At 40.9% G+C, this 26337-nt stretch overlaps 1 protein-coding gene across 1 annotated transcript in view; it reads right to left on the reverse strand.

Moving 5' to 3' along the window:
* SNX24 (sorting nexin 24) overlaps positions 1–26337 on the reverse strand; it is a 165227-nt gene that overhangs the window by 66177 nt on the left and 72713 nt on the right. The window contains exons 2-3 of the mRNA XM_060235544.1: positions 5204–5287; positions 891–995 (exon numbers count right to left, since the gene is read on the reverse strand). Of these exons, the coding sequence (XP_060091527.1) occupies positions 891–995; positions 5204–5287 (189 nt within the window). The remainder of the gene's footprint in view (positions 1–890; positions 996–5203; positions 5288–26337) is intronic.

Consider the following 26337-nt stretch of genomic DNA (forward strand, 5'->3'; position numbering starts at 1 on the left):
AATGGTCAGTTATTCATGAAATGGTCAGCTCCAGATTAGACTACTGTAACTCGTGCTACACAGGGCTACCCTTGAGACTGACGCAGAAACTCTAGCTGATCCAAAATGCAGTGGCATAGGTCCTTACTGGGACCCCATGAACAACACACATTCAACCTGTGCTATGTGAGCTGCTCTGTCTCCAGGTGGAGTACTGGATCAGGCTCAAGGTTTTGGTGTTAATTTTTAAAGCCTTAAACATTCTGGGAGCCGCCCTGAGTCCGCTTGCGGAAAGGGCGGGATATAAGTCGAACATAATAAATAAATAAAATAAATAAGTATCTTTGGGACCACCTCTCCTGGTATTACTTTCCCCACTTCCAAGAGCATTGCACTCAGCAGATAAGAACTTACTGGTGGTCTGCAGCCCAAGACAAATCCAGCTGTCCTAAACTAGGGCATTTTCAATCCTAGCCCCAACCTGGTGGAACTCTCTGCCAAATAAAATCTCGGCCCTGTGGGGTCTAATGAGATTCTGCAGGGCCTGTGAGACAGAAATGTTCAGCAGGCATTTGGTTGAAGACAGTGAGGGTCTTCATCTCTCTGTCACTTCTGTCTTCCTACCCACCCCCCCTTGCAGGACAGTGGCATAATTGATAGTCTTGGCATAATCTTATTAGGTTGCTTATTGTATTTTACAGGATTTTTAATTGTTTTTATTGCTAATTAATATGTGTATATTTTATTGCTGTACACCATTCTGACCCCTGTTTTACAGGGGAGGGTGCTTTAAAAATCAAATTTAATAAATAAATAAACAAGTCCTCACAAACTAGCTTATGTTCATTTTAAATTGATAACATAATCCTTGGAAACAAAATCTTTTATAGGCAGCATTAAAAGTACTTCACCTGTAAATAACCTTCCAGGCCTTGACGACGCTGTTCCAACACTTTGGGCACCCAGTTCCTTACATGCTTAGAAGGGATTTCTGGAGTCCTTATGAATTTTTTAAGCTAGAAATACAAACAACAGGCAAATATAACAACCTTTCCCCTATAAAATCTAGAAATAAAACCGTAAAAAAAGAAAACTGTAAAAATGGACAGTGTAAATTTATATGTAGGAAAATAGGAAAAGGCATCATGACAAAAGTACAGTTATCTTAATTTGGTAATCAAAAAGTCCTCAGCCTACAAATAAACTGATTTTATTCAGTTACAGAAGTTACTCTTTATAAGAAGGTGATGTGAGTTTGAGATAATTAGTCATTTATAGGTCACATGCTGGGCAATTTGTCAAGTCAGGAACTAAACATTCCATTGTATCAGCTAAATATTGCTATGTAGACAGGTCAATCCTCAGGCCTAATAAAATCTCAAGAATTTAGTTTGGCTCAGATTTCAGCTGTACTCTTGTGCATTATGTTTAGAATGAAACTTTTAAAAATGCATCACATGTACAAAATGCAATTGACTTCAGTCCCTTTGCAGGATTCAGCATTTTCAAAACAACAAGCAAACTGTGCTAGTCTGTAATATATATAAATTTATAGTATTTATTTCTGAGCCATGGGTGAACAGAAGAGCAGCAATCTGTGGATTTCAGGAACTGAAAAAGAATGTTCATAGTTTGCAGATAAGATATTTGGAAAACAAGGAGAAAGCAAAGAACTGAGTGGCCAGCTCTCAGAGACTGCATCTGAGGAAAAATAGAATAAATGTTGAGTTTAATTTTTCTTTTTCCTGGCCGCTGTTTCCTGTTTGTTGGACCTCCAGGACAATTGACTAGCCATTGTGTAAAACTGTCCTGTTGTATCAGATCAGTGGTTCATCAAGTCCAGCATGTTTTACACGATGGCCAACCAGTTGCCCTGGAGGTACAACAAATAAGAAAAAGAGGCCAGGAAAAAGAAAAATCACGTTTAGCATTTGTATAATACTAAATTGAGAGTATATTTTATGGAAGTTCTTCAGGTGATCTTGGGCCAGTTACACTCTTTCAGCCAAACATAACTAACTGGGTTGTTGAAATGAAAAAATGGAGGGGAGGAGAATGATGTAAGCCACTTTGGATCCCCATTGAAGAAAAAGGCAGTATAAATTAATTAAACAAATAAAAAAAAATTGCCATTCTGATTCTAAACTCTAGAAAGCTCTCCAATGAAATCTACCTAATTTTAATTGCCTTGTGATCAATGAATGCATGAAGGTCCTCCTTCTGCTTCCAAATCACCTTTTAAGCAAGAGGAACTTCAAAAAGATGAGTAGAAAAGTGAAACAGCCAGACATATCCATTAACAATCTTTCATTAGAATTCAGCTAGCATCTTGGGAAAGGGGTGCAAGACAATTTGGTGTAGTGGTTAAGTGTGCAGACTCTTATCTGGGAGAACCGGGTTTGAATTTCTGCACCTCTAGGTGCATCTTCTGATGCAACCTTGAGTCAGTCACAAGTTCTTGCATAGCTGTTCCTCTCGAGAGCAGTTTCTGTTAGAGCTCTCTCAGTTCCACCTACTTCACAGAGTATCTGTTGTGGGGAGGAGAAGGGAAAGGAGATCATAAACCACTCTGAGATTCCTTTGGTAAGTGAAGGTCAGGATACAAATCCAATCTCTTCTTCTTCCATACATGGACATAACCAGGGCTTTTTTTGTAGCAGGAGCTCCTTTGCATATTAGGCCACACACCCCATGATGTAGCCAATCCTCCAAGAGCTTACAGGGCTCTTCTTACATGACCTACTGTAAGCTCTTGGAGGACTGGCAACATCAGGGGGTGTATGCAAAGGAGTTCTGCAAAAAAAAAAAGCCCTGGACATAACCAATATATTCTAGAGCAACTCTTGCAATAGAAACTGTGTATGGGTCATACAATATATCATATCCTACTGAACAGGATCTGTTTCTCTTTTCTTTGTACACGGCAATCTAATGAAAGACTTCTGCCTTCTCAGAAGACCACAGTTTCTTGTTACATCTAAGCCTCAAAAAATGACTTGATTTTTTCCATATAAATAGGGATGGGCACAGATCTGAATGCTGAGCCAAAATCCAGCCCAGACTTGGCCCAGTTTGAGGCTCAGGTGGCTCGATTCAACAGTCATGTGTTCATTCCTGGGTGTCTCTGAGCCTCTTGGCCTGGTTTGAAAACTCTTGTATACTCTCAACAAAGAAACCTCACCGATGGAGTTTCACGCCAAAAACCATGGGTGGAATTATCCAGCCGCTGAGGGACCAATAGTGATCATCCTAAACTGACAGATAAGTCTGATTTCCAATGCAAGACATACATACATTCACCTCAGGATGGGAGAGGGAATGTATATGATCACTGGAGGGGAACTTTAGGTCACGTTGAGTGTTTGCGAGTCTTGTTCTCCTTGCATGTGTAAGAAATAACTGGATGGTAAGTCCCAGGAAGACACAGCTACCCACAACCATGCAGTTGATTACTGGGGTCAACTTTGGGAGTTAAACACCTGTAGCTTAACCAGGTCCACTCTGAGCTGTCTCAAACAGGCATTGGACTGAAAACAGTGTTCTGGGGGCACCTTGCTTGGGGGTCCATTACTTGGACCCTCCAAATCTGACATGCATATAATTTGTGGGACATGTGGAAGGCCACTGCAGGGAAGAACTGTGTGAGTTGAAGGCCTCTAGCTCACCCAGGTCAGTTTCTGTCATTCTGAACTGGCAGGGGTGATGTCCCATTGAAAGTATTGTCCTGGGCAACCTTTTTAAGGGGTCTGTAACTTAGCCCTCCTCAAAAAGTTCAATGTGGACCAAACTTGGTGGGCACATGGAGAGTGAACTGGAGCCTCGAGGTGCCTGTTGTTTTTTATCAGCTTTGCTAACCAGATCATCATTCAGTCAGTGAACCAAATAGGCATTTTCTGGCCTGTGCCCATCCCTACATATAAACAAGATCCAAAATTGAATTAACCTAGAGACTGTGGAATCCTGGCTTGCAAGAAAGAGAGCAAACCATATTTTGAAGCTCAGATCTAAATCAAAGCATTTGTTTAACCCTGAAAGCTGAAGTTGCATGCAAAGGGAAGAGCAAGTGCACAAACCCAAGGATCTATCAAGTTTAATCATATAGCAACAACCCATGGGTTGACATTACATCTGAAGCATGCCTCTGTGTGAGTTTCAGGAAGTCACTCTCTTTCATTCTTGCATTTTTCAAAAGAAAAGACAATTTCCTGTTTTTGATTAACTGGGCATTTTCTGAGTACTCTATTGCTACTTATAATAAAGGTAAAATGGGGAAAATCACAAGGACAGAAACTCTAAGCTGATTTTAACATGCAGGCTCACAGAGTTTGAAAACTTTATATTTCATTTTTGAGGAACTTGAGGAGATGTTACCCTAGCAAAAGCTGTGTCAACAAAAGTCTCTCTTCATGAACAAAGGCAACTCCCCTATTTAGGATGCATTCTATAGTTTTTTTCATTTGAAGCTGAGATATGCTATCATACATTGTTTTGACAACCACCACTAAGGCATAGTTAAAGCCATGATTCAGCAAAGCCAGCCCCAGATCATTTGAAAGAAAAACTTTTTTCTCTTTGCATTTCAGATATAGATTTCACCAATCTGGGAGGTTTTGAAATATGTGTTATAAAGCACTGACCTCTCCTCCTACCATAAACTATCAAAATCCATGTTAGCAGATAACTTTAAAAGGGTGAGGGCTCAATCACAAATACTTGCATCCAAACTAGTGTCCCTTGCTATAACCTGTAGTAGTCCTGACCCTCAATAGTGCCTTTTCAGGGATACATTGGGCTGTGGGAAGAAAGGTGAACTGTGAGGGTTATGTTTCGTGAGCAGAGTAATACTCAAGGTTCACTGAATCCAAGCCATAAGCATTATTATAATATAATTCACATTTCATAATCTGGCAAATATTTTTTATCTAAGAAAAGAAACCTGTTTGTGTGGCCAAAACCTGGTCAGATTTGTCTTTGGGAGACTGAATTTTCCATGTTCTGCAAAACTGTCTTTTTACTTGGCTCAGTATGTAAAGGAAGAAATACAGCAGTAGCTGGAATAAAAGTATTAGGTGCTTTTTCCCTTATATAACCAGGGACAAAAACAAATATGAAAGACCATTACTTCTGAAAGAGTGAAAATAAGGAATGTGCATCATTAATTTTATAATAAAATAATAATAATAAATTATTTACCATATATACTGAAATACATGTATGTATTTACCTTTTTATGGAGAGCGTGAAATTCACTATATCTTTTTTCAACGAAGTGTTTTCTTCCATTCATTAGTACCTCTATTTTAAAAACCTAGGGAAAAAATGATTTTAAAATGAATAATTTTCATCTGCCTGATATTGTTCCGATATATGAAATTTGTGATATTTGACTTTAACTGTTATCTCATTCCCTAACCCTCCTCCAAAGTCTTCGGAAATACTGAGGTGAAACAAGGATTAATGAGCACTCTGATCACATGCTCCACCCATCCAGTTACATCATATCTAAAAAAAAATTAAGATTTTAAGTTTTTGAAAATTAAACATATCCTATTTTAATAATTTTCATAAATTATTATGATTGCAAAAAACCAGAAAATGTAACTTACACCCAATTTGGGGAATATTCCGTCTCTCAGTCTTTCAGTTATGCATGTAATATGCTAACTACTTTATTTATGTACAGTTCAATTAGAGTAGTAGCCTATCTTGTGGAGCACAAGATGCAAAGACTATACTGCAGGTTAATTTCCTCCTCACCTACATATCTAGTCTCAGCTGGGTCTGCTCTAGTGTTTACACCAATAGGAAAAAAAATGTGGTGCTAGCTCATTTTCTTTGCATGATGTGTATGACAGCTTTTACTGCTGCCTGTAGAAGGTTGAAAGGCCAGATAAAGAAGCTCTCTAGATCCACTAATTAGTAACCACTAACATGGCATTTTCTTGATTTTCAGGTCCCTGGGTCAGATCCCAGGGCACATGACAAGATACCTCAAAAGCCTCAGAACCTAGTGAATCAAGATCAGTAGAAAAACATAGTAACTAGAGACCACCTACTGTATCCTTCAGTTTTCTTGTTTAGGAAACATGAACAGCTAATATTGGGAGGAAATGAACCTACTTCTCAGAAAGTTTCCTTTTGGAAAATGAACCTTAGAATGGATTTTTTTAAAAAAAAAAAATAAGAAAAACTTTGAAATAATGTTATTACTATTTATTTATTTTATTTATTTATTCAGTTTATATTCAGCCCTCCCTGTTGAAGAAGGCTCAGGGCAGCTTACATATTCATAAAAAGTCACATAAAAACCAGTAGTCATTAAATTCTGTAACACAATATGTAAATACATTAATATATAAAACATAAACATATAAAAACAGTTTCAGGTGCTATATAGATCTTAAATGATGGTGCGTTTAATGATGGCGTATAGCTGCCTATTAATTCTGTATCAGATATTGCTATTCCACTGTTCCTGCTAGATGTTCTACATAAAAACAGCTCTTAGGGTCATGCTTTGAGATGATCCAGATGTTTCAGAGACTGTTGTAATCTTTTATCTTAATTAGTAAATGCCTGGCGACCAGTGCCAGATTAAACCCTGTGGAGGCCCCTAGGAAGTCAAAAACTCGTGGGCCCCCTTGGAAATTATCTCAAAGTCTGAGCAACTGCCCCACCACCCGTGGCCCCTGCTGCAGCCTGCAGGCACTTCTCAAAAGCCCCTTTGACAAAGCTGCATGGGAGAGGCAGAGAGAGGCAAACTTTGCAATAACACCAGCAGCAGCCACACTAGGCAAGTCGGCCAAAGAGCGGCTCAGTTGCTGGCTGTGCATGCAGGCTGGGAGGGCTACAAGCAGGGGGGAATCGGGGGGCATGGGGGCCCATAGGCCAGTGCCTACTTGGCCTAATTGTTAACCCAGCCCTGCTGGCAGCACTAGTAAAATATCTGTTGTCACAAGAAGGAACCAAACAGGGGTCAAAATATAGCAAAGTTCTTCTGGAAGAATGCATCTCTGCTTTATTTTTTTCTGAAATAAATCAATTAGCAATAATTTCCTTAGATGGAAGAGAATAGAGATATTTGGATGGAGACTACTGATCAACTGACCACAGTTTCTTGAAGAAAAGAAGTCTTTCCCAGCCTTGTCAACTGTAGCCCATTTTCCACAAACCTTAGTCAGAACCATTATTACTGAACCATCTTCTATCTTGCTTAGGATTTGTTTGTTTGCTCAGGCATGATGATAGCATGACAAACCGACAGAATAACTGCTGATTAAGAAGCCTTAGGAAAAAGTAGGTGTCAAGTAGCACCTTTAAAACCAACAAAGTTTTATTCAGAATGCAAGCATATTTCTTCAGACAAGGGGATGGGGAACAGTGAGATGAAATACATATAGCTGGTGGGTTAAGAGTATAAACTGATATAAAAGTTAGGATCAAATGGCAAAATAGCGTAATAAATTGGAGGGCCACTTAGGCTGGATAGCATTTGCATGTGGATAGCATTTGCGTGGGAAACCAATAAAAGGTAATAAAAGGTGCCTGTTAATTGCTCTTGCTACAAATACAAAAGGACTTGTAGTATCAGTTTACACTCTTAACCCACCAGCTATATGTATTTCAGCTCACTGTACCCCATGCCCTCATCTGAAGAAGTATGCATACATACAAAAGCTTACATTCTAAATAAAACTTTGTTGGTCTTAAAGGTGTTACTTGACTCCTACTTTGTTCTACTGCTTCAGAACAAAGCAGCTGCCCACCCGGATCTATCTACATAAGAAGCCTTAGCTTAAGCATCCAGAGTTCAATAAACACTTCACAAATACACAGGACAAGATTAGGAAAGGATAAGCATTGAAGGTATCAGAGCAGAGATCTAGCATCCTGCATCCCAAGACCACTGAATCTATCCTCTTCTTGCCAGAAGATCCATCTTCCTCTCCCAGTTACAGGAAACAGCATATCAGGTCACATACAAATGTGATAGATTTGGTCACCTACGTATCTGTTTTCTTATAATTATTTTGCTGACATAAGCTATATCTGAGCCGTAGGTTCAGGAGGGACCACCAAGTGGCAGAGCTGGTTCCAGGGTGTGTAGGGTCCCCTTTTGGGTGAGTCAACGGAGTCTTAGACTACATTGAAAGAGGGGTTACTACACCATGCTATCCTCTTCTCCATGTACCAGTGTGAGCAGCTGACCTTAGGGTGCAAACAGCAAGGCTATTTTCTCTCTGGGTCATCATGCCCTCATTCCCTCTTGTCAGGTTGCCTCTTGCTTGTACTGGCCACTTCCTCCCCAGCTCTGGGATTTCCTCCCTAATTTTAACCCCTGACCCTTCTCCACTCCTTTCCCTTTCTGAGAGGACGACAGGTGTGCCTTCAAACTGTCTACCGGGGTCAAGCCCAGGGCATGCCAGCCAGTTTGGGGATGAGGAGACCCAGCTGGTGGGATAACCATTGGCCTCCTCCTTTCCCTCCCTTTACATGGGCGTCCTCCTGAGGACCTGGCAAGTCAGGCATATGCAGGGTCAGAGGCTGGGTTGAGTCCAGACTCTGGCTGGGGGCTGGACAAGCTATTCACTCCCATAGTCTTAAAAAGAAATTCTTTCAAAAAATTTGCAGTGTCAGTCATGGTCAAACACTATGATTTTCAATACCGACTGTTTACAAGCCAACAACTGTAGTTTTTGAACATGGATTGGACACTTCACTGGTCAAAAAGGGAAATACTGTTTTGCCTGCTCCTAATTGTTGCAGGATGTGAATGCTGCCTATGCTACCAAATGATACCAAGATGAACAGCATTCTCTGTTTCACAGAATATTTGGTAACGTTTAACCATACTCCAGACATAAGTAGCTAATTAACCAGTGCACTAACCTTATGCTCAGCTGTATTACCTTATGTGCATTGTCTAAACTTAATCACAAATTACAGATCAGTCAATATCACACCTTATTGAGCACTTTTAATTATTAAAATGTTCTAAAGGGTCAGGAAATGTCACAAGGCTCAAGAAATCCTTCGAGTAACACGCCTTAACAATTGAAATATTGATATGCTAGTTATGTATAAAGTTCAAAGCCAAGACAAGAGTTTATTTAAATTTATTTATTTATTTATTTAAAACGTATATTACTCATCTTTCTATGTTACAGCACTTAAGGCACCTTACAATATAAATAAAAATTATAAAACACGTGATAGGTAACCATTTTAAATCACAATTAGGATTGCCAATAAATAAAAACTAAATCAGTCAAATACAGTCCTAAATAAAACTGTCTTCAACTGTCACCTGAAGACCAACAGTGAGGGGGGCACATGCACCTCCCTGGGGAGGTTGCTCCAGAATTGTGAGGCTGCCACTGAAAAGTTGAATGGTTCAGTACTAATCCATATCTGTATTGTTCCCTTGCCATGAGTTAACCATTATTTGGTTACATCTAGGCAATGAAAATCCATATCTCTGCTTGGTTTATAAAAAAGAGACTTCCCCCAGAGGCTGTAGTATAAGCTTACCTATCCAGACATCACTCAGGAGACCAGCAGCATCAACAATATGCAGTTGATGCTTCACACACACTGCTTCACACACACACACACACACACACACACTTGGAATTACCCTTACCCACACAGAACAGGAACTGAGACCCCTCCCATACAGGCGTAGAGAACGGGAACAAACTGTTTTGTCAGGGCTCACTTAAAGGCATAACACATCACAGAGCATGGACCTTGATGGATTTCTGATGGCTCTTGAGGAGTTTTCATGAGACTTAACTGGTGCTTCTGTCAAAGCCCTGGGATTTGTATATTCTAGGGGATGTTGATATGATCTCTCTTAAACAGCCTTTCTTTTTCTACAGAACTTCTAGGTTCATTCACTCCCATAGTTCCAAAGAATTAAGTACAATGAAATAAGTTGGGGCTAGAGTCCAAATGGAGGAAAAATGGGAGTAAGCATAACTGGACTCAGAACACATTTATATGGCAGACAGTGACACCTGCATGGCAATTATGCTATTAGTTCCTTCAGACTTCCTACCTAGTCTCTATACCAGGGGTGGGCAATGGTAGCTCTCCAGATGTTTTTTGCCTACAACTCCCATCAGCCTCAGCCAGCATGGCTGGGGCTGATGGAAGTTGTAGGCAAAAAAACATCTGGAGAGCTACCGTTGGCCACTCCTGCACTGTTTAAGTACATTATGAAACTGCTGAGAGAGGTCCCTTGTGGCTTTGCAATATGATGATGACACACTTCAGAATAATTTTCACTGGAATTGGGTGAAGAGAGGATATTCTGACTCAATGTCTGGAGATAGCTTAATCCAGATAAGAATGGGGTACTGTTTGTTTATAGTGTGGACAGTTAGGGAAAGCCTGTCCTGGATGGGGTAAATCTGTTTTGGTTCCTGAGAAAGCAAGTTTGGGTAGCTATTCAGTTTTTTTTTTTTTTTTTCAGATGGAGACCTAGGTCTCACAACACCGTAATTCAGTTTTGATTGATTCACCAGTTGTGGCCCTTCTTTGAGAAGAAGGACTTGGCTATGATTATTCATGCTCTACTCACATTTGGGATAGACCATTATAAAGTTTTCTACATTTTAATGGGTTGAAATTAAATCAAAAGAGTTTCCGGCTCAACATTAGGAAAAACTTCCTGACAGAGCGGTTCCTCCATGGAACAGGCTTCCTTGGGAGATGTGGGCTCTCCTTCCTTGGAGGTTTTTAAACAGAGGCTGGATGGCCATCTGACAGCAATGAAGATCCTGTGAATTTAGGGGGAGGTATTTGTGAGTTTCCTGCATTGTGCAGGGGATTGGACTAGATAACCCTGGAGGTCCTTTCCAACTCTATGATTTTATGATTCTGTACATGGATTTAGTCTTGAAGATGTAATGGATGGGTCAGACATTTTATTGAGATGGACCATATTTGTGGTGACACAAATCTTCCCAGACAGGTATGGTTTCCACAAACAGAAGTGAAAACATGAGACCTCTTATTGGCTAAGTAGGTGCTGGTGGGCTTTTGCTTCCAGAACCTAAGACTGAGATTACATAAGACTTTTGTACTCACGTCGGACAGAACTGAAAAGCAACTGTTCCTTCTCTCTGTGTAATACTGTGGTGGGAGTATGAAGATGCAAAGGATAGTACGCATCCATCTTTCTGAATCTCCCAATGGAGAGGGGAGATCAGATGCTGAAGTATTGTAAGTTCCAAGTTTCCTTAATAGCCTTTCCGTGTTTCATTTATTTTATTAATCTGCACCAGAGTTCTGTAGCCTATATTCTCTCTAGAATTACGCAAGTAGACTAAAGCTTGTATTTGTTTAAGAGATAAACAATTGCCTACCTGCATGCCTTGTGAGGCTAGCATTACTGAAGCAGTCCTGATTTGATGCTTCCCAGGCACCAAACCATCTGCCTGCTCACATATTTCTTTAGTTATGATATCAATGCCCCGTACCTCAACCAAAAGATTTTTTGGACAGTTTGCAAAATAATCAAATTCAGATTACCAAATCAACAGTACTGTAAAAGTAAACAAAATATTACTTAGCAAAGAAACAAGCAACAAAAGCATCAAAATCAAAAGAGCTTTAAAGGAATGTATTGTTAACATACGATAAAAGCAGCATCGAATATAAATATAGAAATAGAGCAAGATGAATCTATGAACCAAGAATATAGTATATAGAATTAGAGCAAGATGAACCTATGAACCAACATGAGCCTATATCTTTCTTTTCTACACAAATCTGTATATCTCTAGAATATACTTCCCTCTGTGTAAAAATGCCCTCCCCCCCCCATGGAATACACGCTCAAGAATGCATGACAAAATGTATAGGTCAGATGTCCCAGCAGTTACAAAATACTTAGGGAATGGACATGTCTCACACTAATTTAACTGAAGAAATGCAGGCACACTTACAGAGTAACAATGTAAGGAAATCAAAACTCTAAGCAAAGGTAAAAGAGTCAAAATAAAGACAGAGCTTTGTAAGGAAATAATTTTTATTTCAGCATCTGCTGTATGGCTAAAACTGAACAAGCTTGCATAACTTTCCATAATTAACAGGCAGTAAATATTTCCTAGAAAAAGTATCTTATCAAATAACTTGTCATGAATTTACAACCATTTGTCATATAACTGTGCCTTGTAACGGTATAATTGGTAAATGCACTAGACAAAACAAACTGAATCTACAAACTGAAACTACAACAAATAATCTTAATCTGTCTTAATTACCACAATAATGCATGCTCAGTCCTGCTTTTTCCCCTGTACAGGGCTAATATTTAACAGGGATACTCAGACATTTCAAAAGTCCTCCAGAATTTAACTAATGTAAACAAAGAATAAGATTAATAGTTTCAGTTTAACTTAATGTAGAAACTCATATCTTTCTCTGGCCATCATGCCAGAAAGACAACATTTTAGCTTATAACTATCAAAAAGCTGGAGAGGAAGAACTGGGGCTGTTAAATCAAAGCCCTGTCTTAAAAATTCTTTCTGTGAAGCCATAACAGTCTTTCACAGTTCTTGAAGCAATCTGCACAGCAGCTGTCTTCATTTAAAGTGAATTTTTAAAACAAAACAATGCAGCATGAACTGCATGGCTTTCATATATTTTATTGTAATTAATGATAATGAACTGGGCATATCATCTCCCAAGTACAAAAGTGCCTCTCCAGCCCTAGGAACATAACCATATTTTGCCTCTGCTGATGGGTGACCGACCAGACACTATTCCTGTGAACTTAGCTGAGGGTTTGGAGGCCATATTATGGTGGTTAAAACAGAGTTGGTTAAAACTGTATCCTAGTAAGGCAGAGGTTCTGTGGCTGGGTTGTCAATTCCCAGTTCTTGACAGAGTTCCCCTAACACTGCTATTGACTTTCAGGAGCCTGGGCATGACTATGGATGCCTCCTTATCAATGGAGGTCACGAAGGTTGCAAGGCTGATATTTCTCCAACTGTGCCAGGTCAGGCAACTGGCTCCCTACCTGTCTTACTCTGACCCAGGGGCGTAGACTTTTCAATATCCCGAGGGGGGGGGTGCTCGACCAGAGGCATTGGGATCCAGTGACATCACAGGGAGGGGCCTCCATTATCACTACTTATGGACTTATGGAGAAGCTTCCTCCCCATAAATTTAGGGAGCATCCCCCCCCCAAAACAATGCACGTGGACCGGGCCAAACCCAGGAAAAGGTGGGAGTTGGCTAGTGGTTATAGTGACAGTATCTCAGAGGTTTCCTGCTGTGTCCTGTTTTTGAAATTCACTTTTAGAATAGTCACTTTAAGATCTGCAAATATACATATCATGTGCATAGGACAAACCAATGGTCACAAATTTGACAGTAAAAAGCAATACAGAAAAGCTTTAGGGGAACATTTTAAATTTCCATGGACGTTCACTTACAGGTGTCTTGTTTCTGCCTCATTAATAAGTGTAACACTGTACTGAAATTTACAAAACTATGGCATTACAGATACCTTTGTTTGATAAATTTATGGGTCTCTGATCCAGGGCGGAATACAAAACAGTTTTCGGGCACTCAATTTCTGAGCAATATACAAAGTTCAGAGTAGGGTTGCCAAGTCCAATCCCAGAAATATCTGGGGACTTTGGGGGTGGAGCCAGGAGACTTTGGGGGGTGGAGCCAGGAGACACTGGGGTGGAGCTAGGGGGAGGGGGGAAATGGTGCCGGGGAGCGTGGCGAGCCTCCCCGTCTCGGAGCGGGCGACATCGCTGCGCAGCTGCCGCCTCTTCTCCGCTCGCCGTGGCTGCTCCTCCAAGATGGGCTCAGGCTGAGCCCATCTAGGAGAAGCAGCTGCGGTGGGGCGGGGGGGCAGAAGCGGTGTGGCGGCCTCACCCGCTCCGCTTCTGGGGTAGAATCGGAGGGGGGTGGAGGCGGGCCGGGGGCGTGGCGAGCCGTGAGTCCGGGTCCTAGAAGGGCCCTGATTCGCGGCTCACCATGCTCCTGGCCTGCCTCCGCCCTTCCCTTCTCTGGTTTTGCCTGCTCTGCTGCCGCCTCTTGGCTGCTCCTCCGAGATGGGCTCAGCCTGGGCCCATCTCGGAGGAGCAGCTGCGGTGGGCGGGGAGGGGGCGGGGGCAGCAGTGGCGCGGCGGCCTCGCCCGCTTCAGGATGGAGCAGCTCGCCATGCTCCCCGGCGCCGTTTCCCCCCTCCCCCTGCTTCCGTTTTTTTGGGGAGCGGAGGAAGAGGGTGGAAATCCTGGGGTCCCCTGCCAGAGCGGGAGGGTTGGGAAGCCTAGTTCAGAGTAGTGGCAATGTTCTTCTCACTTCAAACTCATATCCTACAAGTGAATATAAGTACATTTTGAGGCAATTCAGAACAGTGTCCATGCCATGGCCCCAAAGAAAACTCGCACTTACATCACCTAGCATTTTATATACCTTGCCCTCTTAGAACACTGCTTAGAAATTCCACCTTAAAAACACAGACATTCAGAACAAATCATTAATGAAAATCACATGATTCAATTTATGGGAAATGACTGCATTCCTGTGCATGGTAAATTTCTGCTCTTCAGATTCAACTTGCAAAACACATTTGGCTTCAACAAATGATCTTCAGACAGCTGAAGTACAACTTTAACTTTTAATTAACAATGCAAATTGTTTCTTTAGAAATTATTTTTAGAAATTGCAGTACAATCAAATATTCTCCCAGTCCTCTGTTGCCTCTTCTGCTCCCACAAGCATCCTCTCCTGCCATATCCCACCTCCTCACCCCAATAGCTGCTTGAAGAAGATACAAAATATCTATCTATATAGCATATCCTATAGCAATATGTATGCAACACAGCAATACAGTGCTACTCTTCCCCAATTTCTTCTCCAATCATTAACTAGTTGGACAAAGTTTGAGTCCAGTGACATCTTTAAGACCAACAAAGTTTTATCCTGGGTATAAGCTATCCTGTGCAAGAACACTTCGTCAGATACATTGAAAACAGTTTCCTCAACCCTTACTTACAGGGGTTGGGTGGTTGTCAGGAAAGCCAAGATGCACAAATGCTGGGTGATGATAGCTGAGACTAGATGTGAGAAAGATCTATGAATGGCATAAAATTAGCATATAAATACAAGAGTTAACAAAGCGATATGGGAATGAGGTTTGAGCTCAGTTGCATCTACAAGTCAAATAACATTCTATTATGGGTACAAGTGAGAACTGAGAAGCTTAGTATGTCCACTCCTTAAGATACACTGAAACAGATTTCCTCAAGTATTACATATAGGTAAGGGGGGAGGGATAAGTAACTGAGCAATAAATCCAGCTAAGATTGGAATAATACATTTGGTAAATCATAGTAAATTGGTATACAGATAATAAAGCAGTTAACAGATGTGATAACCGAGTTTTGGTCCAGTGGCACTTTTAACACCAACAAAGTGGTGTCTATAGCCCCTTCCAAGTGCCTTCCTACCTAGGGTTGCCAATCCCCAGGTGGGGGCAGGAGATCCCCCAGTTTGGAGACCCTCCCCCCGCTTCACGGTCGTCAGAAAGCGGGGAGAGGGGAGGGAAATGTCTGCTGGGAACTCTATTATTCCCTATGGAGATTTATTCCCATAGAAAATCATGGAGAATTGACCTGCCGGTATCTGGGGCTCTGGAGGGGCTGTTTTTTGGGGTAGAGGCACCAGATTTTCAGTATAGCATCTAGTGCCTCTCTCCAAAATACCCACCAGGTTTCAAAAATATTGGACCAGGGGGTCCAATTCTATGAGCCCCAAAAGATGGTGCTCCTATCCTTCATTATTTCCTATGGAAGGAAGGAATTGAAAAGGTGTGCCGTCCCTTTAAACGTGATGGCCAGAACTCCCTTTGGAATTCAATTATGCTTGTCACAGCCTTGATCTTGGCTCCACTCCTAATGTCTCCTGGCTCCACCCCCAAAGTCTCCTGGCTCCACCCCCAAAGTCCCCAGATATTTCTTGAATTGGACTTGGCAACCCTATTCCTACCTCTTGATATTTTTCAGACACTAGAGCTTCTGGAGTTACACACACACAAATATTTATCTGACATGAGGCACAGATTTGTTTGTTTGCTATTAATCATTGATCCTATTTATTGTTTTACTTTTATCTTGTTGGTTTTATGATGTAAGCCTTCCTGAGTCCATTTTGCGGGTAGGATGGGGTATAAATTGAGATGAGAAGGCAATAGCATACTTGAGCTACTACATGCTAGGTTCAGCATATGCGATAGTTTATCAGGATTTCAGGGAAGTTTTTGATACCTAAATCAGTTTTCACTTGTACTCAGAAATCAAACTTTCATTTCATTTCATTTATTCAACTTATACCCTGCCCTACCCACAAAATAGGCTCAGGGTGGCTTACATTACAAAACCAACAACAGCAAAACAATAAACAGGATCAATGATTAATAGCATAAAAAAGGCTCATGTCAGATAAAATGAGTGCGTGTGTAATCTAAATGAAACAGTGTACAAGCACACAAAAAACTGATGCCCAGAATAAAACTTGGTTGGTTCTTAAAGGTGCCACTGGCCTCAAACTTTGTTCTGCTGTTTCAGACCAACATGGCTACCTCACCTGAATCCATTAGGAAATTTGTAAAGGCCTCTGATCTTCATTTCCCCCCACACTCAGACAGACAGACAGACATAATCTTTATTGGCATAACAGAAAAGAAAAACAAGACCCAAAGGAATTTCAAAATGGGACATACAAACCACAATAATTTGCAAGTCCAACCAGCATGGGAATACAAGATTACATGTAAAATTTAGCTAAGAAAAGTGGGGCAAGGTATTTCCCTACCTGACTCCATTTTTAATTTCTTTCTCATTCACTGCTAGGGCCAGAAATTCTGCAACCTGCTCAGTAATTGAGGGACATTTGTCAGCCAACAAAAACTCTATCTTTTTGCTTGTCACCAAGTTGGTCCCCCCACACTCAATCTCACTTTCCCCCAAAATGTAAATTGGAACCAAGCAAGTATGTTGAATCCACCAAAGAGCCTGCAGTCTGACTGTTGCTACATTAAAAGTGAGTGTAGCCAGCCAGGATTAAGAGCTATACTTTCTTTTCCAACAGACACATATGAACATATGTATACACCAAAATGTATCAGGATTGATATGTGCTGGATAGCAAAACTTTAGTTATTAATCTAGAGAGTCCAAAGATACAACTGAAAACTTTTGCAGATCACAATTACCTTACACTATCAAGCACTGAACACTCTAGATCAGCTGGATGGATGAAAAAAATAGCCACTTTTCCTAGATCTCAGTTCAGAGGTCTGTATCTCCTGACAGATGTGCTGCAAGAGCATCCTATTGCCAGGACAGGAAAGTTACCAAATCTCTTTCCCCACCCCCTTGAGCCAGATCTGCCAATGTATTGATTACCCAATTAGACCTAACCAATGCTGGTTAATACACATATTGACACCTAGCCTCTGGCGGGAGATACATGCAGAGTAGGCCATTGGCTCTAACTAGCTAAACTAAGACATTATGATTCTATGGAGATTTTTAAAGTAAGGCTAGATGCCCATCTGACAGCAATGAAGATACTGTGGATTTAGGGGGAGGTGTTTGTGAGTTTCCTGCATTAGCTAGTTAGAGCCAATGGCCTACTGTGCACGTATCTCCCGCCAGAGGCTAGGTGTCAATATGCATATTAACCAGCATTGCCCCCAAGCCCCCCCTGTTGTTTACTCCTATGCTCTGACCTATCCATGGTAATCCATGCAACAGTCACCTCCAGGATAGACTGGTGTGATACAATCTAAATGGGCCTACTCTTGAGACTGACCCAGAAGCTCTATCTGATCCAGAATGTGGCTGCACAGGTCCTTACGGGTATCCCTTGGGTGGCACATATTCAATCTGTGCTGCATGAGATGCACTGGCTTTTCTCAGTATGCCCCAAGAAGAATGTTAAACTTGGGAAGAAAAAAACTCCTGATGGACCCCGGCTCGAGAGAGATCTGGCTGTCCTCAACCAGGGCCAGGGCTTTTTTGGCCCTGGCACCTACCTTGTGGAACTCTCTGCCAGAAAACATCTGTGCCCCCATGGGATTTGTTACCTTTCCACAGTGCATGTAAGGCAGAAATGTTCCACTAAGCATTTAGTTGAGGACAGTAATGGTATAGAATATAGTCTGACACTCTTATACCCTCCACATACTCCAGGCGGCTTGTGAAATCTGAAATTTTCTCACCATCTTGGACTTGATTGAATTATTGATGTATGTGTTTGTATTGTATTGTAGGAGTTTAACTTTCAGTTATTTATTATATATTCCTTTCTATTGTAATCTACCCTGAGCCCTGGTTGCAGGGAAGGGCAGCTTAAAAATTTGAATAAATAAATAATAGGTTTTTGTACACAGTGACTAAGGAGTGCAATGATTTGGTCATGGCCAAGTACAAACTGAAACAGAGGTCTCTCTAATTCAGATCTCCTATATCAGTAAGTAATCAGCAACACATTTCCTTGAAGGACCACTTCTCCATTGCTATTGATTTTTCAGTGCAATGTGCTGATGCAAAAAAGCATTGGGTGCTATCTGTTCACAACAGTACTGTCTACTGACAACAACAGTCTAACAGGCCTGGCTTATGCCCTGCACAAACTGTGTGTTTGACATAAAACATGTAGTAAAATCTTTTTGCATATACATGCATTCATTCATAATACCCCATGGCTGAAGGCAACAAGGAGTTCCTAAGGAGACAAGTTGGAAGTGTGCTCAAAAGGATAAGAAGTTGGGAAATCAGTGTATGCTGAGCACTGATGCTATCAGAATTAGGAAAAGTTTCATACTTTGTCATGGTCAATAGCAATGGCCAAATATTTGGAAAAAAGTTTCTTAAAAATAAAGTCTGGTTTTTAAATTGATTTTGTCTAGCTATAAATTCAAATATTCCCTTTGTTATTTGTTCCCTCTTTTAGTTTCACTTAGTAAGATTTGCCTTCTCTTCTAAACATACTAATCAAATCACTTCTATCTCCTTTCCTCCTCTTCCATAGTTTTAAATGTGATCACAGAACACATACAACTTCTTTCTTTTGCATATAAAAATAATTCCCCTAGTTTTTCTAACTCACATTTAACACTTTATGCTGAGAACTGTAGTAGAGCTTATGAACAAGTCATTCAATATCAATATATTTTATTCACAGTGTGGCCCAATCTGTGGATACTTAAATCCAGAGACTAGATCCATGGACAAACAAAACAGATGTTTCTACAAATGGAAGAAAAATTCTAGGTTTGCAGAATAATCTGAAATCTAAAAACAAATCAAAACATAGGAGGTTAATTCCCAACCCCCATGATAAATTGAGCACCTGTAGTTTTACGAAATAGATGCCTTCAAGTAGGTAACCACAACAGAATCCAAGGCTTCTGGTAAGGAAAAGGCAGGGGGATGGGAAGGGGCCCTTTCCCCTGTCTGTTTTGGTCTTTGAAGAAGGACTCACTGGGGCCAGACCTGGCAGCAGCCAATAGGCAACTTAGTACCATACAACTTGCATAACCCAGCCAGGCCCAGCTGCTTACTACTGGTCAATAGCGGCCACCCAACAAAAGCCAGGGTAGCGATTTGAGTTTTAAGGCTTTTCCACATTTTCCCCTCTCCATCAGTTCTGGCCGCACACTGCTTTGGTTTTCCTCCTGGTTTCTGCATTCATTTTTGCACCTTTCATTTTCACTCTTTTTTGTTCTTTCCCTATTGCTCTCCAGATCTTGTTCTTCCCTTGTCCCTCTCCCCCACCACACATACACTTTTACCCCCATGTCTTTCTGGAAAAAAAATTGAGCTAGCTTTTTCCTAGTGTGCACTGTGTCTATTGTTTCTTTGTCCCACCCACCTCTAGCCTACTTTTCAATGACTGGACTGTTGTCATTATTAAAGCACTCTCCCTCTCAGAGGAGTGATTTCAGGGGGGGGGGGGAGGTTAAATGGCCCTATCAATATAATGCTGTAATAATAGTTTAAGCAAGTTCTCTGAATGGCCAAGTCTCTAGCCCTGCCACCATGGAAATATGCCCTTTTCCTTATATCTCTGCAAGAGCAGGGGTGTCAAAAGTGTTGGCCCATGGGATGGCTCCATCTCCTGCAAGGCTTGTATGTTGGCCGCCTGTCACCTGCTTCCTTCTCCCTTTTTCTTCTGCACCACACCTTGTTTTGCCAGGCTCTCTCAATCACACAGCAGAGCTACTGAGCCAAGCCTCTCTCTCCTCCTTCCACTCCTCATCCCCTGGGGAGGAAAAGAGTGAGAGCTTACTTTGCTCAGTTCCTTCCATCAAACAGGAGCTATACAAAGAAAACACCTTAAGACCAATTAAGTTTTATTCAAGGTATGAGCTTTTTGCCTTGCTACACAGAGCGAGAGAGAGAGAGAGAGAGAGACTTGTTTGGCTGTTATAACAGGGTTTAGAAACAACTGGGTTCCCCTTCTCTTTTTCACTGTATTCATGCCCCCATGATCAGTAGGAAAGCAATGTGAGCTATTTACATTAGGAATAACAACAAGCCAGTGACATGGATTCTCATACTAGGAATGTGTATACAAATGCAGTATTTAATGCAGTTAACATATAATATAACAACCAATCCTATGCAGCTATTCAAAACTAGAATGCACACTATATGTCTTTTCTCCCCCAATCAGTCTTTTCACCATACAAAAGGGGTCCCCAACCCCTGGGCCATTGATCGGTCCCAGTCCGTGGCTTGTTAGCAACCGGGTGGTGGGTTGTATAATTATTTCATTATATATTGCAATGTAATAATAATAATAATAATAGTCTACACACTTAACTATTATGCCAAACTAATAGAAATAGTGCACAATTGGTTCCATACCTGGAGTGCAGCAACCTGGCAACAGTGATCCATGCATGGTCAACTCAAGATTAGACTACTGTGATGCCCTCTACATAGGGCTGCTCCTGAAGCAAATTCAGAAGCTGCAATTGGTGCAAAATGCAGCAGCCAGGTTGTTATATGAGCTACCTTTACAGGAGCGCATTCAATCTGCGCTGGTGATGCTGCACTGGTTGCCTTTAGTGTTCCGGGTTTGCTTCAAGGTGCTGGTTATGACCTTTTAAGCCCTATATGGCCAGGGACCTGCTTACCTCTGGGACTGCCTCTACCCATATGAGCCACAAAGAGCACTAAGATCAAGTACCCAAAATCTTCTTGTGATCCCCAGGCCAAAAGACACTCAGCTGGCTACCACCAGAACTATAGCCTTTTTGGTAGCACCCCCTGCTCTGTGGAACACTCTCCCGGAAAATATCAGGGCCCTGTGAGACTTGCCAGAATTCTACAGGGCCTGTAAAACAGAACTGTTTAAATTAGCTTTTAATTTAAGTAAATTAGATTTTAATTTAAGGAAGTGACCACTATAACACAGCATTGATATCTCAGTATAAATAGAGCGGAAAACAATATCTGACAATATTACTGTATGCAGCGCTAAACTTGAACTAATAATATTGATGCCATCTTGGATTTTAGGATTGAAACTGCAAATGTATTGTATGTGTACAATGAATTGAACTATTTTACTGTATTTTATGTTAACAATATGTGTTTTAACTGTTGCTAGCCGCCCTAAGCCTGATAGAGGGCGGGATATAAATATAATATAATATAATATAATATAATATAATATAATATAATATAATATAATATAATATAATATAATATAATATAATATAATATAATATAATATAATATAATATAATATATCATCCTGAAACCATCCCTCCCCCCAGTCCGTGGAAACTGATCCCTGGTGCCAAAAAGGTTGGGGACTGCTGCCATAAGGCATTCGGTTGCTTTCAAGAGTCCATAGTTCGGATGGAGTTAAAGGCATTCTGCTGTAAAATCTCACAGAGAGAAACAAAGGACCATATCTCCAGGATTCTTTACAGTTTCGCATTATTAACCCTTCGTCAGCCTTCTCTCTTTGATGCTGCTTTTGGAGCCACAGTGCAATCATTCAATCACCAAGTTCACCCAGTACCACTCTAGAATGTCAGAACTGGACATTGATTCGTGTTTGAATGCATTGATTCGTGTTTGAATGATTGCATTGTGAGATTTTGCAGCAGTGCACCACAAATACCTAAGAAAGGAAATTTTGAAGCAGAATGCCTCTAACCGAAGCGACGAAAGGCAGTGCCTTGTGGACACTGTATGGTGAGAAGACTGATTGGGGGAGAAAAGACATATATTGTACGTTCTGGTTTTGAATAGCTGCATAGGATTGGTTGTTATGTTATGTTGACTGCACTAAATAGTGTATTTGTACACACATTCCTAGTATATTTATTTGACTAGTGAGGGGTTGGGGGTTTTTTTTGCAGTTTTTCACTATACACTGGTACCTTTGCTGGATTCAGCTGAGAGTGGGTGTCCAGACCAAGTTCACCCAGCACATTTCCTTTGTGGGTTTCAACAGACTTTAACTGGAGGTTTTAACTTGACTTTCCAGATTATAGGTGAATATGACCACGTATACTGTCTCTCTGTTCTTGCACTGCCTCATAGGAGTTGTCGCTATTTCTCTGGAGAAGACTACAGTTTTGTTGACAAACATGTAAGCCCTCAGTCTGTTCATGGCGCCTTCAAATGTCTTGTACAAAAGCTCACAATGCCCAGCGATTTCATATTTTCCTCTGGGTCTAAGTCTCAAAGCATTGACCGTGAGATTTCTGTAATGAATGTCAATAAATCAAAATTAGATTTGCAACTTACTTACAACCTGAACAACACCTGAACAGCAAAGACATTTTTCCCAGTTTTTGACACAATAATTCAGAGCAAAAGGTGTCAGTTATCAGAGATGAATAAATAAACCAAGCAAGAGTGTTAATGTTTTAACCATGTTATTTTAAGGTGTTTTAAAAAAAATCTTTGTGTTGGTCTGTGTCCTTTATAAAGTTTGTATCTCTGCTACCTGGCATTACATTTTATGACACATGGCCCAGCCCAGTCTCATTTATGTCAGATTCAACCCTCATAACAAATGAATTTACACCCCTGAGCTAGAGAGTTGTGGGTTTTTTTAATAAAGCTGAGGAAATTACCTTTGAATCCCCACTCTGCAGCAGAAGCTGTATAGATTCAAGACTGGCCAAAGGAAATACTTCTTTACACAAGGAGTGATTAAGATATGGAATTTGTTGCCAGAGAATGTAGTGATGGCAGCAGGCACATATAGCTTTAAAAGGGAACTAGACTGATTCACAGAGGATGTCTATCAGTGGCTACTACCCCTGGAGACTAAAGGGAACCTCTACATTCTCAGTAAACCTCTAAATACCAGTGTCAGGAGGCAACATCAGGGGAAGGACTAGGCCTCTGTGCCCTGTTGTTAGACTTCAGAGGAATCAGTTGGCCACTGTCTGAGACAGGATGCTGGATGCTGATGAGCTAGAATGTTTAATGTTGGGAGAAAACATAGACATTGTGGGAATTTCAGAAACTTGGTGGAATGAGGAGAATCAGTAGGACACAGTGATTCCTGGATACAAATTATATCGGAAGGATAGGGAGGGAAGGGTTGGAGGTGGGGTGGCTCTGTAAGTCAGAGAGGGTACACAGTCCATGAAGACTGAGGTCAGAGAATTAGATTCCCTTCTAGAAATGTTTTGGGTTGAAATAGAGGGCCCAAAAAGGAAATTTAACTATGTTTGGGTTGAAATAGAGGGCCCAAAAGGAAATTTAACTATGGGAGTTTGTTATCGCCCACCAAATCAAAAGATAGAGGACGATTATAATATGATGAAAGGATTAAAGATAGTGGCTAAACGTAAAAACTGTGTTGTAATAGGTGATTTTAAATACCCGCAGATTGATTGGGTCAATATGTGTTCTGGTCGAGAGAAAGAGATTTTGTTTCTAGATGCTATCAATGACTGTGCTGTGGAGCAGATGGTCCCAGAACCTACCAGGGGCGGGGTGATCCTGGATTTGATCCTAAGTAATGCCCAAGACTTGGTCAGAGATGTAAAAGTGATGGCACCGCTTGGGAGCAGTGACCATAACGTTATTGATTTCACCATTTGTATAAATAGAGAGTTACCCCAAAAGACCAGCACAACCACGTTTTAACTTTAAAAGGGGTAAAGTCTCTCTGAGATGAGGAGGCATGTGAAGAGGAAACTGAAAGGAAAGGTAAATCCAGTCAAAACCGTTGGAGAAGCTTGGAGGCTATTTAAAACTACAATCCTAGCAGCTCAGATAAAATATATACCACAAGTTAGGAAGGCACAAACAGGTATAAGAAAAGGCCTGCATGGTTCACAAACAAAGTAACGGAAGCTGTAAAAAGTAAGCGGTGGAAAACCAGTCCAAGTGAGATTAATAAAAGGGAACACAGGCTGTGGCAAATCAAATGCAAGACTGTGATCAGGCAGGCAAAAAGGGACTATGAGGAGCATATTGCAAAAAACATAAAGACCAACAATAAAAATTTCTTCAAGTATATTAGAAGCAGGAAACCAGCCAGGGAGGCAGTGGGGCCCTTGAATGACCAAGGAGTAAAAGGATTACTGAAAGAGAATAGGGAAATGGCTGAGAAGCTGAATGCATTTTTTGCCTCCGTCTTCACTGTGGAAGATGAGAAGTGTTTGCCTGCTCCAGAACCACTTATTTTGGAAGGGTGTTGAAAGACCTGAGTCAGATTGAGGGGACAAGAGAGGAAGTCTTACAACTGATAGACAAATTAAAAACTAGTAAGTCACCAGGTGCATATGGCATCCATCCAAGAGTTCTGAAAGAACTCAAAGTTGGCAGTGAATTCCACATGTTAATCACCCTTTGGGTGAAGAAGTACTTGCTTCTATCCATTTTAACCTGACAGCTCAGCAATTTCATTGAATGCCCACGAGTTCTTGTATTGTGAAAAAGGGAGAAAAGTACTTCTTTCTCTACTTTCTCCAACCCATGCATTATCTTGTAAACCTCTATCATGTCACCCTGCAGGCGACGTTTCTCCAAGCTAAAGAGCCCCAAGCGTTTTAACCTTTCTTCATAGGAAAAGTGTTCCAACACTTTAATCATTCTAGTTGCCCTTTTCTGGACTTTTTCCAATGCTATAATATCCTTTTTGAGGTGCGGCAACCATAATTGTACACAGTATTCCAAATGAGACCGCACCATCGATTTATACAGGGACATTATGATACTGGCTGATTTGTTATCAATTCCCTTCCTAATAATTCCCAGCATGGCATTGGCCTTTTTTATTGCAATCGCACACTGTCTTGACATTTTCAGTGAGTTATCTACCACGACCCCAAGATCTCTCTCTTGGTCAGTCTCTGCCAGTTCACACCCCATCAACTTGTACTTGTAGCTGGGATTCTTGGCCCCAATGTGCATTACTTTGCACTTGGCCACATTGAACCTCATCTGCCATGTTGATGCACTCACCCAGCCTCAACAGATCCCTCTGGAGTGCCTCACAATCCTCTCTGGTTCTCACCATCCGGAACAATTTAGTGTCATCTGCAAACTTGGCCACTCCACTGCTCACTCCCAACTCCAAATCATTTATGAACAAGTTAAACAGCATGGGACCCAGTACTGAGCCCTGAGGCACCCCACTGCTTACCGTCCTCCACTGTGAAGACTGCCCATTTATACTCACTCTCTGCTTCCTATTAATTAGCCAGTTTTTGATCCACAAGAGGACCTGTCCTCTCACTCCATGACTCTTGAGCTTTCTAAGGAGCCTTTGATGAGAAACTTTATCAAAAGCTTTCTGGAAGTCACAATGGGAATAGTTTGAAACAGATACATTATCCTTGGTAGAATATTCATTTTTATTGCAGCTATTCTACCCAGCAATGACAAATTAAGCTTATTCCATTTTAGCACATCTTCCTCTATTCTACTCCATAACTTCTCATAGTTATTCTTAAACAAATCAATATTTTTCATTGTTATCTATACCCCTAGTTACTTTACCTTAGAGGTAACTTCACAGCCCGTTAGTCTTTGTAATTCTTGTTGTCTATTTATCTGCATATTCTTACACAAAATTTTAGATTTTTCTTTATTTATGTAAAGTCCCGCCAACTCCCCAAACTCTTGTATTTTCATTAATAACAAAGGTGTAACTTGTATGGGGTTTTCATTTATAAACATTATATCATCAGCAAATGCTCTGTACTTGTAGGTATAACCTTTAATTTGTAATCCTTCTAGATCTTTTTCTTCTTGAATCTGCATCAATAAAATTTCAAGAGTCATTATGAACAACAATGGTGAAAGCGGGCAACCTTGTCTAGTACCT

Source organism: Heteronotia binoei, chromosome 4 (genome assembly GCF_032191835.1).
Source record: "Heteronotia binoei isolate CCM8104 ecotype False Entrance Well chromosome 4, APGP_CSIRO_Hbin_v1, whole genome shotgun sequence".
NCBI lineage: Eukaryota > Metazoa > Chordata > Lepidosauria > Squamata > Gekkonidae > Heteronotia > Heteronotia binoei.